General features: G+C 48.0%; 1 protein-coding gene across 1 annotated transcript in view; it reads left to right on the top strand.

Annotated features, from left to right (window-relative positions):
- PAPPA (pappalysin 1) overlaps nucleotides 1-17,163 on the top strand; it is a 239,644-nt gene that overhangs the window by 106,770 nt on the left and 115,711 nt on the right. The window contains exons 8-9 of the mRNA XM_059142291.1: nucleotides 1,790-1,918; nucleotides 6,891-6,982. Coding sequence (XP_058998274.1) covers nucleotides 1,790-1,918; nucleotides 6,891-6,982 — 221 coding nt within the window. The remainder of the gene's footprint in view (nucleotides 1-1,789; nucleotides 1,919-6,890; nucleotides 6,983-17,163) is intronic.

Here is a 17,163-nt window from a genome sequence, read left to right as displayed (position 1 = left end):
TATCCGCCGGGAAAACCACTCTTCCCACTGTCAGGGTATTTCAGTTTTAGAAGAACCACCAGAAAAAGTATCCGTGTGCTAGTTGAGAGGTGGATTAAAATATCTAATAAACGTTTTTAAACAGAAGAAAGCAAGCCTGTATCCACAAATTAACACCCCAGAAGTTTACAAGCCCACAGTTATTCATACATTCATACATATAATATCTCGAGATTTGTGTGCATTTTACGTACTGAACTGTCATTGACAGAAGACTGATGGAATCCACAGGGACTTCTGGTCTACCCCCCAAAATTGCTTTCTGCTCCAGCACTGCCAAAACAAACTCTCTTGGGGGTAACAGGTCCGGCATTCTCCGGCAGGTTATATTCCTCCCTGGTGTCCTTCAGCGTTCATAAACTCGTACTCATCGCTGTGTTGAGAGTCAGGAGACATTGGCTGCCCATTGCCTCTGCACCTGTTACCTTCTTGGCCTTATCCAAACAGCCCCAGCCCTAACAGCAGCTGAAACCACAGATGGGTAGGTGAACTTGAGATTTTTTGACATCATCCTTTTGTGTATGAAATCCCACCCTCCCCCCAACTCTGGAATCGAGTAGGAATTCTCTTCATTATCATTTTGTGGGGTTTTTTTGCCCCCCATGGTACTTTTTTATTATTAAAAAGTAAATCATTAATGCAGAGGGAGATAAAAAGGGGAATAACATCACCCTTTGAAAACGGTCAAAAAGGAAACGGGCATTGTGATTTCGTGATGTGGAACTGACATAAATATATCTCTACCTTGGAGGATGATTGACAGCAGCCAGGGTTGATGGCAGGAGGGTTTCAAGCAGGGAGCTGAGAGGCGCTGAGGAAGGGGAGGGAGGAAAACAGGAGGAAGGCGGAGCATGAGGAAGTGGGAGCAGGCATTGCACTGGGGGGTCTTGTGAGCAGAGGGGAGATGCAGACTCGGCAAACTGAGGGTCTGGCAGCCACCAGCGCCTGGAATTGTAATTTCAGAATCCCTCTTTGCAAGGGATGAGATTATTAAAACAGGCCTAAACTAGGGATTAGGGAGGCAGAATGCGGGCTCTTATTCAGTAGTGTATGATTGTAAGTTGATTAACCTTTCTATGTCTCAGATTTATCATCTGTAAAATAAACAGGAAAACATTAGGGCACATGTAGGGTTGCTTTGATTCTCGAATGAGAAAATACATGGGACGTGTGTCACCCCAAGCCTGACATTCAGTTAATAGCTGCTGCAATTGTTACTATTTTAGTCAAGAGTGAGAGACAGAGAAGAGCAGGGGTGGGGGACAGTTCTGGATGTGCAGCATAAGGAAGCATGGGGTTTCTGTTCATTGCGTGCAAAGCAGGGAAAAGATCAGACTGATGCCCACAGAATCTGGCATGGTACTTTCCCAGCTCTGTCTGCTTATCGCATTTTGTTTTCCTGGTTGACATTCTCCCAAACACCTTCATTATGGGCTGCATATCATCTGGTTCTTATCCACCAGGGTTATTATAAAGGTTAAATTAAAGATAAAAGTACCTGGTAATATTCACGGCTGTCTGTCATTTGATGCTAGTCATTATTGCTGTACATTTTGGTGTGGTCCGTCATGCATAGGAGAGTGCCTTAACCACAGGAGACAATTCATATTATTGGATAACTTAATGTGCATGTGATTTCAAACGCAAGCAAGACTGATAGAATGTACTTCAGGGGATCAGTTTTGTCGACCCTCGGGCATTGTGTCTGTATAGCTAATCGTCTTTGTGAATACCCTTCTTTGTTTTCCAGGGATCTCAGTCTTGGCAGTGTGTACCAGTACTGGGTCATCACTATTTCCGGAAGTGAAGAGAGTGAGCCATCGCCAGCTGCCATCTACATCCATGGAAGTGGATACTGTGGCGATGGCATTATCCAGAAGTAAGTAGGTGTGATTAAGGAAGGGGGAGGGAGTGATGCTTGTGAGGTCAAGAGATGGCCAGGAGAGCTTACAGGAGGTCTTCAGTGTGGGAGCTGTGAGCTACCAGCAATCGCTAGCAATCTGTCGATTTGTCTGCAGGTAGTTGCTGGCCTCAGAGGAAACGCAGTGGTTCTTTTTCAAACATGTATATTTCTCAAGTATGTAATACAATACGTGATTCTGACAGAACGACCATTGTGCACTTACGACGGGTAGGCTCTTTCTCTTCATCGTTTTGTGGGTACTGCAAGGATTCTGTTTGGCTTTTCCACTCCAGCCGACGATCCGTTAATGGGACCCAGGGCATCTGGGTCAAAACACTTCTACGTTCTTTGCTGGTTAACCATTTCGAGTTGTTAAAACTGCGTATTTCTTTGTTATTTCTGTTGTATCGTCTTATATGAACAATTTACAACATGGGTTAAAAGCTCATAAAGATAACAAAATACTCTAACTCACGGTAATGTTGAAGCCATAAATAGCAAACAGTACCCCAGAGTGAATACTGACTGTGAACATAAATAAGTACAGGGAGGCAAATGAACCAGAAAGTGAAAGACTCCACACGAGCAGCCGAAGAGGGAAAGTGTGAGTGGAGAATAGGAAGCTGTGTGTTTGCACCGTGGATGTTACTAGGACATCAGTCCATTTATCCCCTTGTCCACAGGGCAAGATATTGCGCAACTATGAAATGGGGGCAAGAAGCCATCCAGAGTCTTGCATTGTTTTTAAAAAAAAATTTTTTTTTTAAAGTAAACCTTTGGGTTCTTTCCTCCCAAATTAGCACAAAAATGTTGTCTGGCACAAAACAGAATAGTTTTGTCCCTGGAGGTGAAAACAAGACCAGAAACTGTTTGCAGTTAAGTTTCTTATTGCTAAAATTGCGTTCCTTATTGCTCACGTGGTTGCAAGTTACACTATTGCTAAGAGACTTTTAAAACTATGGGCCGATTTAATGACGAACATCACACGTGGAGAGGGCAAACCAGCTATTGGCGAAATCCCTTCATTAAATGGCGCTGTTGGGTGTCGTATAATATCTGGGCCACGTGGAATTGCAGGGACTGTTTCAGGAGGGGGAGGGGTGCTGTAAAGAGAATCTGTTTCACAGTTGGATGGAACTGCTGATGTGTAGACCGTGAATCCTACAAGTGGTACGTACATGAAAGAGAAGTGGTCGATGACTCTTTCTGGTGCTGGATGGGAAGAGCAATTTCATTTGGTAACATTGATTTTGTGGCATGTGATATAAACTGGAAACCTGCTTTGGCATGAAAGGACCGGCCAGGAGTACAGCAAGGATAACGCCGGTTGTGCAAGTAAAGCGTTGGCACGTGAATACCCGTCCACGCAGACGTCCAGAAGCCCTTTGCTTTCTGGTCCTGACTTCACATGGAAGGAGAGATCGAATGTTGCATATATGCCCAGGAGATGCCCAGCATGGTACAGCTTTTGAACCTGGCTGTGCAGAAAGGTGGTATGTACAAGTTCCTGCTGAGTGTGGAATTATGGAGCGAACCACATGATGGCCAAGAATCTGACTCGCCAAGCATAGAAGATAAAGCTCTTCCTTTGTCAGATAAGGAAACTCATGGTGTGCTGTTGTGTGCAGTTAAAATCATGTCCAGATGCAGCAACCAAACAGGACGATACAGTTTCTGGTGCTTAAGATAACACGACTGGGGAAAGGGGAACCACTCACCATTCTCTCCCACATGAAGACATCACCCTCTGGCTCTGGACACAGCTGTTGTCTGATGGAATACTGAGCAGCAGAGCAAGGCAGTCTCCAGGGAGCGTGCCCCATCATTTGTGGGCCCAAGACTGAGCTGCATGTCCAGAATATCCAGGAAACATTTGCGGTCATTGCTGACAACCCATAATTGTGATTTGGGATTTTCTAATTTAGCACAAAGAATACAAAAAAAAAAAAAAAAAAAAGAAAGAAAGAAAGAAAGAAAGAAACGCACCAGATGTGGAACCTGACCTACAACTCAGTCTGTCCATTTTGGAGCCAGATATCGACGTATTGGTAGAACGCTGCAAACAATATCATTCTTGCTGATCTAGAACTATTCTTATTATTTTTTATTTTATTATTAATATAAGTAGTGTTTTCAACAAGGTTTTTAAAAAATTTTTAAAGATTTTATTTGTTTATTTGACAGATAGAGATCACAAGTAAGCAGAGAGGCAGGCGGCAGGGGGTGGGTGGTGGGGACAGGCTCCCCGCTGAGCAGAGAGCCCCGTGCAGAGCTTGATCCCAGGACCCTGAGACCATGACCTGAGATGAAGGCAGAGGCTTAACCCACTGAGCCAGCCAGGCACCCCTCTATAAGGCTTTTTTAGTATTTTACCTAGAGTTGGTATCCTACACAGAAATCACTTAGGTTTCCAAATAGTTGTTGACATGCTTTATAGAAAACCAAATGCAGCTTATGGGTGGTTCCCTCGGCAAAAACAAACAAACAAAAACTTTGAGGCAAAGGATGAATGTCATCTTAGCTAACTGGATTCTTCACGGGATGACATGTGCTGATTCGCTCTATGTATTTAAGGGAGTATACAAATACTCAGGATCAAAACTTAATGAGTCCCCAGTGGAGAAAAGCTTTGGATACATATGATGATAATATTCATAAATGTTTGTTGAGCCTTCACTGTGTGTTAGCATTGGGCTACACTATTATCTCCTTGGGTCCTTCCGACAATTATATGAAATCGGTTCTATTACTGCACTTTACAGAAGAGACAACTGATGTACAAAGGCTGATATGGCTTTCTTGAGCTCACACACCCAACAAAGCAGAACCAAAAGAGACAACTGATGTACAAAGGCTGATATGGCTTTCTTGAGCTCACACACCCAACAAAGCAGAACCAAGATGCGAATCCGGGGTCCCTGTTCTCATTTGGATACCCCATTGCCTCACTGGGTCACCAGTAGCCCTGCAAGACTGACAAGTGAAGGAGCAGCTCCATGCTTTCTGCCGTATTCCAGGCACTGTGCCCGGCATTGCGCTGCTAGGATGACAAAGACTGTCATTTCCTTTGGCATCTGGAAACCTGGTATAGGGAGCTGTCAGGCAAACACGTGAAGGTGGTCCGTTTGACAGGTGCTGGGGTGGATGGAGCCTAGTGTCTTTGATCGCAGAGAAAATGGCCACCCACTCCAGCTTGGGAGGTCAGAGAAGGTTTCTCGGGAGCTCTCTGTGTAATGATAGATCTGCCATACCTAGAAGATATTTGTGGTGACACTAACGTTTTGCTTGAACCAATACAACATACTGTTTGGCGGGTTAGATGTGTTCTTTGTGGCTTTGGGAAACCAGCTCAGGTTTAAAAAAAAAAAAAAAAAAAATCTCCCTAGATAACCCATGAGCTAGCTAAGTAACACAAGGCTATCACCAGTTTCCAACACTCGAGGTTCACTGGCAGAGATTGGAAATATGGGCTCAGCTTGGAATATGGACTTCTCTTCTCCTCAGTTCATGCATTCGCAGACAGGAGAGTTCAAAAACCCCTGCACCGGCAGGATTGATGGCGAGGCCCCCTCCTGCTACTCTGACATCTCCTTAAAGCAACAAACATTGCCCAGTGTTAATTGCCCGAGTGAAAAGAAAAGTCTTAGGCCTCTTCCCTGCTTCCACGGGTCCCAGCTGGTCCCTGGGGAGGGAGGGACAGCTGCCACACACTCTGCAGAGACCTCCTAGGACTGAGTGGGAACGGGAACCCTGACTCCCTGAGCATCTTCTATCTGTCATGCACCGTGCCCGCCACGTCAATTTCCATTCCGTTCTTGCGCCGGCTCTAAGGAGCGGGTAGAGTTATCGCCATTTGAACCTGTGGGAACGCGGACACTTGGCGTCTGGAATAGCGTGGTCTGGGGGATTCTTCTGCCGGGATGGAAACCTATTCTGTGCTCTTCTGTTCAGTAGCCACTTGCTCCTGATCGCATACAAGGATCAAGGGCTTATGTTGTGGCGACTGCGACTGAAGAATGGAAGTTTACGTTATTTTTAGTCTTTATTGATTTAAATGGTCCAGTTGAGATTAGGAGACGTGTCTGAGATCATGCGGCGGGTTTGAAATAAGGGGATCTGCACCCAAGTTTTCTGTTTCTCAAAGGTTGGGTGTTTTCCAGGTCGTGATCATCTATTCGGTCTTTTCAGCACTTTCTCCTCCTCCTCGGCTCCTCGGTCCAGCATTGCTCAGTTTCTGTCCATCCCAACCTCTGCTGAACCGCCCTGAGCTGATAGGAATAATTCCTATCTAAACAAAACAAACAAACAAGAGGAGACACTTTAATTTCCTAATAGTGTACTTCCCAAGGGCTTTGGAGTTCCTCACACCATGAAATGACACCCCGGATGGAGAAAGCAATACTTTCTCGTGAAAGGAAGACCAGACCCAGGCATGTGTCTGGGGGAAAAAAAAAAAAGAAATCTTTATTCTTAAATTCACGATTGGGAGCAGGGAGGAGGCTTAAGGTAAAGAACAGGATTTATGTTTCAGAAGCTCAGAAATTTCCTTCAAGTCCACCCATTTAAAACGGCTGAGATCTCCCAGACACGCCTGGGGTGGGGGGCCAGAGGGGGAGGCAAGGTTGTTTCCTTCATCCCATCCTCCGTGCCTTTCTCCCGTCTGCCTTAACCGGCAATATCTCGGACAGCAGGTTTGAGGCGTGAACTCTGCTTCGTCGTGGCAAGCACAGGATAAGGCAGGGGTTGTAGGATCTTACACATGTCTATCTTTATAGGTCTCATAGAAGAAGAAGAAATGGACACTGGGGCGTGAGAGACTTGCCTGAGGCCTCTTGGAAAGTTCCTGGCCTAGGGAGGGACTCTCCCATGGTCTGCTGTGGTTCTGCAGTTGCTCCCTCTCTCTCTCTCTCTGTCTGCCTGACACATCTCTCTCCGATCTCTTCTGCAGAAGCCAAGGGGAGGAATGTGATGACATGAACAAGCTCAGCGGTGACGGCTGCTCCCTCTTCTGCCGAAGGGAAGACTCCTTCAATTGCATTGGTAAGTCTGTGTCATTTCTTGGGGCTCAGCTGGAGAAGGGGACCGTGCGGCATGGTCAAGTCAACAACAGCAGTCCTGAGGACTGATGATGGTTTACTCCTTAGTCTTAAAAACACTGACAGATCGCCTCCTGTGGGCCAGACCCTGTGGGGAGCACCGGGGCATAGAGCAATGGGAACCAAAGGAAAACCAGCAAATGCCCCTGCCCTCCCTGAGCTTAGAGTCCCTCCCGTGGGTGACAGCAATGGCTGCTGGTAACTTTTAAGCTAGCTTCGCATTGCTTACACCAACGCTCTTTTTCAGGCCAGCTTTCCAGGAGGGTGATTAGTATAGAATTTTAAAGGCTAGTATTCTCGCATTAGAGATAAGAAAACATCCCAAGCCAGAGAGATGATGACAGTAATCAGAAACTCTTGGGTTAGGAGTGATTGGAGACAGAACCAGGGCTTGAACCTGATTCTGTCTGATTCTTAAGCACGCGCCCAGCTCTTTCTGCTGTATGACCTCCAGCCAAGGTCCCAGAACCCCCGTGGTCCCCTTCGCACACTCAGAACCTCTGGCCGCGTCTCCAACGGGAGAGTGGAGGAAGAGCAGACGAGCCTGTGTTGAGAAAGCAGACGTCCTTTTCCCAGAGTCAGATGGGAAATTTGTTTTCCTCTGGCTTCTCACTGGTCTTGTTGTTTTAGTCCCACTTGGGAGGCCCTGACCAGCCCGGGGCTGGTAAACAGACAGGGGTTGGGGGGCAGGGATGGAATTTTGAGCTGGCTCAGATGAGATCATACTTCCTTTAAGATGCAAATCGATACCTGAAGATCAAAGGTCCTCTGGCTAATCCCCTGGGCTAGAGGTGAAAAATAATCACAATCATTTGCAAGTACAAAAGACAGAGGTGCTCTATCCGAGGAGGGAAGGGGCAGCTACTGAGGGCATGAAAACACTGGCGGGAAGATTTCACCCTGAAAGGCAATTTTCTAGGAAGACTAAAGGGAAGGAAATGTCATCGGGTCCTCACATTCACAGTGCATTACAGGGAATGCATTTAGACCTTCCTTCTCCTGGGGGACTGTGAACACTGTGAGCTCTTCAGCCTGCACCCTTAGTCCGTCCTCAGCACACACGGGTCGAGCATCTCCTGTCTCCTTGGCACTAAGTGTGGGCTCAACAACACAATAAGAGGTGTCCCACAGCTAACTGTGAATGGAAGAAAGGAAGATGTGGAGGAAGGAGAGATAAGAATTTCCAGGCAGGACCTCGGGTTTTTAAACGATAGAAGGCTATTTTCTTGGCTCTGCTGATTTGAGCACGGTCCATGGTAAAAAAAAAAACTTGACGTTCGCCTAGTGGTAGGGCAGAAGGAGTCTGGGCAGAAAGTTAGAAAAACCAGGCGTTGGTCCTCACTGTGCTGAGAAGTTGCCGTGTAACCCTGCCCAAGCTGCTTGCCTAGTCTGGGCCTCAGTTTACCTGGTGGAAAGGTCAAAGAATTGGGTTAGGTGGTCTCTAACAGCCTTAGCTGTACTCGGCTGGTGTTCTTTCCAAGGTGTGTAGCTGTTTGCCATTCCCACGAGCTACTTGCCTTTGTCTCCGTGCTCGTGATACCCAGCAGCACTCCCAGATCGTGCTGGAAAATATCTACCTATTTTGCTTGCGCTAAGGTGGCATGCAACGGAGGTGCTTCTGGAAGGAAGGGAGGGTGTGGCGGTGAAGGTAGGATAGGGGACCTTCCAAGAGATGCTCGGGTGGCCTGATGCCTACATTCTGGGGTGCTTTGGAGCCGTGCAGCAATTCACAAAAAAAAGGGTCCCTCCTCCAGGGGGAAGTTCATCATGCACGGTAGGGGTCTGCAAACTACAGTCCATGGGCCAGACTGGCCCACTGTCTCTACTGGAAAGTAAAGTCCTACTGGAACAGAGCATGCTCGTTACTCTACCTATTGTCTGTGGTTGCTTTCCTGCTACAAGTTACTGAGCGGGTACAGCAGAGGCACTATGACCCAAAGAGCCTAAAATATTTACTATGCTGGCAGATCTTTGCTGGCCTCCTGGCTCATGGATTGGAAGTCTTTCATACTCTTGGTTTTCTGAGGCTGGTGCAGAGAGGAGGTGACAGTTACGACATGACTCGCCATTTCTAAGAGAAAGAACTGACTTTTAAGCAGACAGCGGTGGGGCCTGGGAGACTCTTAGATAGAGCACTGGGCAGCGAGTCCAGTCTTAGTGGGTCTAACTTTCCGCCTCAACTTTGGCCAGAATGACTGTTCGGGACTAGATCAGTGATTTGTTAACTGTGTTAACCGAGATGCTTAAACAGAAAGAGGCGAAGGTAAGGGAGGTGTCACAAAGGTGAGATCTGGGCCCTCCTAGGTCTCCTTCAGACACTATTGTTCGGTACTAGATGCTAAGTGTTCTACTGGCAATGACAATATTTATCAAACCCCCATGATGCACCCAGCACATTTATAAATTCCAATTTTCATAACAGTCTTTTATGGTCCTGTTTTTATGCAAGAGGCAGCTGAAGCCTGAGGGGTGAACCAAGGATACGCAGTTAAATGGTAGAACCAGGATGCAAACCCAGAGTCTGACTTCAGACGGTGGTGAGCTACCTGCAAAAAAAAAAAAAAAAAAAAAAAAAAAGTGACTCCTGGTCTTGTAGGGCTTTGAGGCGAGCAAGGAAGACTGTGCCTTAGAACAGTCTGTCTAGTGAATGAATGGACCGGGATACAGAGTGGCCAGTGGTGTGGATGGTGGATGGCGTCCAGGGAAGACTCCGTATTACCTGGTATGTGGAATATGGTTTGTGTTAGAGAAGCAACCTCAGCTACACCCCCGCCCTCACCAGTGAGAATTCCATTATAGAGACTCAGTGAGACACAGGACATTCCAAGAATTAAGGAGTCTACCCGGAGATCCCAACTCCCGGGAACTACATTCCAAGGACAAACTCCATGCCTTTGAGTCTAGAAAACCATCGTCCCTTAAGAACAGCTGAAGAATAGACAGAGTCTTTTGGCTCCCACCGCAGGCAGCTTCAGTGAGTCAGAGAAATGGCACTGGCGTGTGGGAGGCTTTGCTGAGGTGGACTGGTTTCATCATTATGTTTGTCAAGACAAGCAGCTGAGGGAACCGGCTCGAGTGAGGCTGTCTTGGGCTCACGCTGTGGCTTAGACGTGCGACCTTAGCTGAATGTCGGTGTTCTCATCCAAAAACAATGGTGGAAGTCCTGGGACTCAACTGTGGAAGATATTGATCAATAATTTTGGAAACTTACTATCTGATTCTCCTTCCTAGATTTAGGAAATAATGCTCCTTGATGGAATAATAATGGGGCAGAGCCCAAGCCCTCTACCAAAGTTGAAAATCCAGAAGTCTCCTTCCCGGACTCCCCTTTACAGCTTGAGTGTAAAGAGCCACACTTTCCCCCAGTCATTCTGATAAGGATGGCTGTCATCCGTGTGTTCCCAAAGTACCAGTGACAGCATGTGGCTGGAGTGTGAAAGTGACCACGTTCTAATATCTTCACAAGACCAGTCTTGGGACCTGATCTTGAGCTTAGAATTGGGCTTCAGAGTGTGCAAGCCTGGCTCTCTGCCCCCCAACCCCACCCCCGAGAGTGTTCTGTAGCCTGTCAATATTCTCTGAATAGCTTTTGTTTGCTTGTTTTGCTTCAGTTGGCCAAAGTTGGTTTCTGTTGACTGTCACTTAGAATCCTGACCGAAAACTCAAATTGTCATAAGATGCTATAAGGTTTAGCCCCATTCTTAGCAAGTTGGATGTGCTTGATGTACACAAACTGTTACTTACGCCGTGCCTGTGGAAGTGTGGGGGTGGGGGTAGGGGCTGAGTAGCAGCAATGACCACCATTGACAGTCACCCATTAGGTGGGGTGTATGTCCTGTGTCAGGCCCCCTTTCTTTAGTGTGAGCCTGTGAAGGGACTCTTATACCCAGATGAGGGATCTAAGACCTATTATCGAGTCTTAACCGGACCAAGGTAACAGGCCTCATAGAGGTGGGATCCCATCTCAGACTGCGTGGAGACCCCCTGCTTTTTCTACTCTGCTCCTCTGCCCACCGTCTAAATGGATGACTTCCTTCTCTCCTCCCTCCCTTCTTCCTTCCTTGCTCTTCTTCCCCTTCATTATTTTTTGTCCCCGACTGTTTAGTTGGGCCAGTGTTTTCCCTGGGTTTGGTGACACTAGTGTGAGGGTGGGTGACAGATTTATGGTGGCATTCCCATTCACTTTTCAGAAGCCCACACATCCGGAAGTATTCCCAAGGTGCCGATGTGTGATTAGGCAACACCCCGGGACTTCCCTTTCCCACTTTCCCACCCCGGCGGCGCCCTCATCCCCCAGCACATAATGGCTTGCTTGTTAAAAGGAACCACCCACAAGACCTCTTAGGCAATGTAGGCTGCATCCCCAGCGATGTGGAAATTATCTTGTCCTTTTCCCCCTTTTTAAAAAACATAACATACACCAGGCCTTAGGTTTCAGTTAAAAAATGCGGTATCAGTCAAATGATAACTCCCCCCCGCACCCCCTCACCCCCACCCCAACAGACGCTGGCTGGAGGCAGTGTTCGGCAGCGCTGGGAATTCTGTTCCTACAGCACTGAGTCATAAACTACAGCCAGGCTGCTGATAAAAGCTGAAGGCGGGAAGGCAGTGTTCAAATTGGACAAAATGGGAAGCATCCGCAAAAGGGGCTCTACCCAAGGTTACATCTCAAGCCAGCCCTGGGAGTGAGCTACCTTCTGAGATGACACGCAGTCCCCTGCGAGAGATGTACTTGTGGAGGATTCCTCATGCTCCGTTTTCATTACTGCCCCTGTGTCCTTCAGGATGGCTGGTCCCAGGGAGGAATTTAGATGCGGGGGCCTGGGCTGCAGCTCAGCATCTAGCAGCCTCAGTTTCCCCCTCTGTGACAGGAGAGTGATCGGACTGAAGACTAGAGTCTTCTCCTAGGAAAAGGCTTCTTTTCCTGTCTTACATTGGCATCCTCTGTGTGTCCTTTGTTTAAAGACTTTGGGGTTTCAAATCCTACTTGATGCTGATACACAGTTAGGAAAACAACCCCACGTTGTTATTCCTGTATGTCTCTTTTTCTCGCTCCTTCCTGATTCCTCTCCTTCCCACCATGCCGGGGGCTGCCGTGAGCATGACGTCGTCTCTGGTCCCTGACATAGCATCTCCAGCCCTGTCCCGGAGCCAGGGCCAGTAACTCAATTATCTAGGAGGCAGCTGAGGCGGAGGAGGGGAAATCAGCCCTCCTCCCCACTCCCCAGTCCCTGGGAGGGGCGGGGGGTCACAGAGCCTTGTGGCCCCTGTGTCAGGCTGCCCTGGCCCGCTCTGAGCCAAGGCGAGAAAGAAAAACAAGAAGATGAATCGACATGTCTTTTCGGTGGATGTTCTAATGATACTTTAGAACAACAGTGACTGAAAAGAAAAACAGCATCTGGTTGGGGGGAGGGGAAGTGGAAAGGGGGGGCAGAGAATGGGCTCTGCTGGGAGTTGCATTTATTATTATTTTTCTTTCTAACGAAGTGAAATCATAATAAGACGATCCACCTCTCACCTTACAAAAAAATTAAAATGAAAAAAAACAAAATTAAACCTTCTCCTGGATGCGGGTATTTCTTCAGACTTCCCTCTGTGGGAAGCGTTAGTTTCACCAAGAGACCCTCCTGAAATAAAGCTTCCTTTGACTTGAAGCCGTGCCTTGAAAAGAAGAGAAGAGAAATATGAGTGGTAGTCACAGTGGTGGTGGTGGTGGTGGTGGTGATCAAGGCATGAAGACAATCACTGTCAGGCTGGGTGGCGTGGTGACGTGGATTCTAGGCGCACCTGGGTGGCGTAGTCGATTGAACCTCTGACTCTTGGTTTCAGCCCAGGTCGTGTTCTTGGGGTGATGGCTCTGTGTTCAGCACAGTCTGCTTGAGATTTTCTCTCCCTCTCCCTCTCCTGTGTTTGTTCTCTTGTTGTCGCTCGCTTTCTCTCTCTCTCTCAAATAAATAAATCTTAAAACAAAAACAGAACATGGATTCTGGGTGACAAGCCTGGCTCAGCCACTTTGTAATCTGAGTTTCAGTTTTCTCATCAGTAAAATGGGCTATAATAGATCCTACCTCTTAGGGCTCTTGTGAGGATGGTATGAGGTTATATTTGTAAAGATCTTTAAAACAGTAGCACATGGTAAGTGTTACCTATGTGTTTGCTACTACTGTATTTTTCCTGCCTTTGTTAATGCCATTGATTCAGAAGTTGTATCAATCCACCCCGGAATCCTATGAGATAAATGATGTTATTATCCCAGTTGCCTACAAGAGATCCTCTGAGTTTCAGAAAGGTTAAGTAACTTGTCCAAAGTCCCACAGTCAGAAATAGCAGAGGAGGGTGCACCTGGGTGGCTCAGTGGATTGGGCCGCTGCCTTTGGCTTGGGTCGTGATCTCAGGGACCTGGGATCGAGTCCCACATCGGGCTCTCTGCTCAGCGGGGAGTCTGCTTCCCTCTTTCTCTCTCTGCCTGCATCTCTGCCTACTTGTGATCTCTGCCAAATAAATAAATAAATAAATAAAATCTTTAAAAAAAAAAAAAAAAGAAGAAGAAGAAAAAGAAAGAAAGAAAGAAAGAAAGAAAGAAATAGCTGAGGAGGGGTTCACAGTGCTCCGGGACAGGGTCTGCACACTGAACCATGAAGTCATGTCATATGTAGGCACCTAAATGTCCTGGCTTCTGGGCTAAAAACCCTTTTCGTCCATGGTTTCATTCATTTTCCCATCAGTTCTGCACATTTGGACTCATAATGCCCACTTCACCGATGAGAAAAGAGAGGTCCTGAGAGTGTCAGTGGCTTGTCCTAACTACCCCAGTGGAGTGGATCAGAAAAGACCTCAGACCCCATCTGCCTGCCTCTAAAGACCGTGTCCAGTATCCAGATGAACTCCCAAGAAACAGCAGACAGCTTTCTCTTTTCCACTCTTTCTGCTTTGGTGCCATTGGCACACGGCAGGACGTGAAAGGGAATGCGTAGGTCTTCTGTGCCTTTTTCATGAGTCATGAAAACTACAACTTTCGGTTATTATCACCCTATAAACATTCCATGGCATAAACCCCCTGCCCCCGACAAAAGGCCCTCCTCTGTTTCGGGCTATATTTTCATTTTTAAGAGCTCACCCTCCATGGACAGAAGCTACATTGTTTTTTAGCTTAGGAGGACTTTGACACTTAATCCTGTTGTCATGGCCAAGTGGCAGCAGCACAGGAGCCTGAGTTCAAACATCCCGTGTCTGTAATTACTCCCTAGGTCATCCTGGGCATCTCGCATGCTCTCTGTGGGTCTCGGTGCCCTCTCTGGAAAACGGGCATGATTATAACCCCCCGCTTGTGCTTAGAGGAAGATGGACATGACCATAGGGTGTTTAGCACAACGCATGGCAGTAAGTAGACCCTTGACAATGTCAGTCACTGCCAGGTCCTCTTCCCCTTCCTCACTCCCATGTCAGTAGTGACTGATACAAAGGCCTCTGATCCATGGGGTTGGGGGCGGGGAATGGTCCTGAGCCTGCCATAAAAATGTGGTGGTCCCTTGTGCCAAGGGACCGCCCCCTTGATCTCAGCTCCCCCAGCTATCAGGTGATGGGATGAGCCAGATGAGCTCCCAGGGCCCTTTCAACTCTGACTTCCAGAATTTAAATCCGGGATCATTATTGTTTTAAACTGTGCATTTTAAAAGAAATGGAGGCTTGGGGAGGAGAAAGGAATTCCTTTAACCTGCAGGGTCAAAGAGGGTCACTAAGGGGACAAAGGAGCAGGAAAGGGAGGCGATGGGGTGGAAGGCTGCTGAGAGGGGCAGGACTGAAGATCTGAAGTCCTCAACTGGGAGGTCTGATGGATGCATTCAAACAGCCCAAGTGGAGTCAGCACCGGTTAGGATCAAGCTGACCATCCAGCCTCAGACCTCGCTCGGCTCGCCACCTCCTTCGGAAACCCGGGAGGCCTACCCCACAGAGAGGCCAGGCTGGCATGAAAAGAAACAGGACCGCTCTGACGCCAGAAGGGAGGAATTCTAGCCCTCAGCCCAGGTCGGCTTCCTGACTCGCGGGGAGGGGTCAGGCTCAGAAGGGCTTGGAGCTTGAGTTTGAGGAATCAACACCACACTTTGATGTGCCCCTTTGAAAGGCAGCCTGACTTCCAGGCAGGTGAATCCGGGGAGCCAAGAACAAGGGCTTCTTTATGGCCTTTAAAGTGTGACCAGAGACCTGCCTCACCTCCCTGTGCCTCACTGTGCTTCTGTGCCACCATCGTGGCCGAGGTCGCTGGGGAGAGCCAGAGAGAGACAGAGGCCTGGAAGGCCAGGTGTTGGGGCATTTTTCTAGCTGCTGGCTTTCTGCTCTTTCTTGGGGACCATGTTGTGTTGGAAGATACACTTAATATTCATGAGCTGTGATCTCCACTTGAAGGGAGTGCCCCGGGGGAAATTGAAATATTAAGCAAGTGAGGGATATAGACCTAATTGTATCCTCCTTTGCTTTTTGGGCAGAGAAGTAATATGCTTAAAATAAAATGATGGATGAGCAGTCAGGATTGTGTGAAAAGCCCAGTGCTATAGCCGGCAGAATAAATCCGCTCTAACAGCCACAGTCAGAACCAGGCAGGAGACCGTGCGAACTGGCTGCAGGATCCCACCACGTCATTCATTCACACGTGACTTGATGCCTGCTGTGTGCCTAGCCCGGTGCTAGGTGCAAGTGGACAAGGAAGCAGTGGTCAAGGAAGGCCAGGGGGATGGCACTAACAGTCATCTGAATGTGGTTGTTGCAAGTGCCTGTAAGTGGATGTGCTTGAAAGTGTGTCCATGAAGGGCGTCCTTTACATGGGCTAATAGTCAGGAAGAGCCTCCTTGAGAACACCTACATTTATGCTAGACTTGAAGGTCAAACAGGAAATGGACAAATTAGGGAGATGTGGAGCAGGGTGATGGGGTAAGGATTGCAAGAATTTCAGACTGTTAAATCCTCAAGGCAGAAAAGGGCATGCGAGGGGGTCAGAGAAAGGCACCATGGCCAGATGGGAGTGAAGGAGGGAGTTGAGCCTGGAACCTTGCAAGTTCTCATCCTTTGGGCCCTCGAAGCCCTCGGTGAGGCCGTTGCTCCTGGTCTGACGTTCTGTGTCAAGCCCTGAACCAGGCATCTGAGGCAAGTGCCTGCTTGCATCACTCAAGGGTTAGCCAGCTGCTGCCCTTGACCAAGCCTGACCTGCAGCCCATCTGGGTACATACAGTTTCATTGAAACCCACGTATACTTCTTGGTTTTGGTATTTGCCAATACAAAGACAGAGTTGAGTAGTTCCAACAGAGACCTTGGAGGGCCCACAGAGCCAAAATATTTACTGTCTGGCCCTGTCCAGAAAAAGTACAACTTACCGCTGGCATAGACAGATGAGCATCTAGGCAGGTAAAAGGATAGCCACTTGGGGAAATCAAGGCAGGGGGGAAATGAAGAGGTAAGGGTATCACCTCATTTCATCTTGCTCGTGGGCCTGGAGAAGCTTAGCTGTAATTGTACTGACCGCACATTTTCCCATTACACATGGGTCTCCCTTTACCCTTCGTGGAAGAAGTTAGCCTGTCCATTCTTGTGTACCCAGCATTCAGCTCCAGCCGGTCATTAACTGATGCACTGAACTGAGTGACACTCTGTGACAGAAAAGAGTGCCCAGATGAGCCCGAACTGCTCACCACCTCAAGGCATCCCTTGAGGGGCTGCAGAAGGGAGCCTGTGGATATTGACAGAGAACCTTGTGCATGGTCTCATTTCAAACCAACAACACCCCCGGCAACCAGGCAATATTATCACCACTTTCCAAATGACACAACAGAGCCCCCAAATGTTTAAGTGACTTTTGAGAAAGTGGCCTTTGTTCAGTAAATATTTATCGAGCTGGAAAACCACCACACGGGGAAACAAACCTTCAGGAGCGATGCATCCCATGGCTGCTGGTGGCCTCACAGCCTACTTGACCTTGACTTTGGCTCTCCAGGAGGCAGCGGGAGGGCGGGGGTGGGGTGGAGTGAGGTGGAGTGGGTATTTGCTCCCATTCTACCCAAGGAGGAGCTGAAGCCTGGGGAGAGGAAGTCACTTGTCCTAAGCTGGTGATCCTTAAACAGCAGAGCCCTGATTAG

The sequence above is a fragment of the Mustela lutreola genome, chromosome 12 (genome assembly GCF_030435805.1).
Source record: "Mustela lutreola isolate mMusLut2 chromosome 12, mMusLut2.pri, whole genome shotgun sequence".
NCBI classification, from domain to species: domain Eukaryota; kingdom Metazoa; phylum Chordata; class Mammalia; order Carnivora; family Mustelidae; genus Mustela; species Mustela lutreola.
The sequence above is the reverse complement of the archived record's forward strand: the minus strand, read 5'-3'. Positions and strand labels throughout refer to the sequence as shown.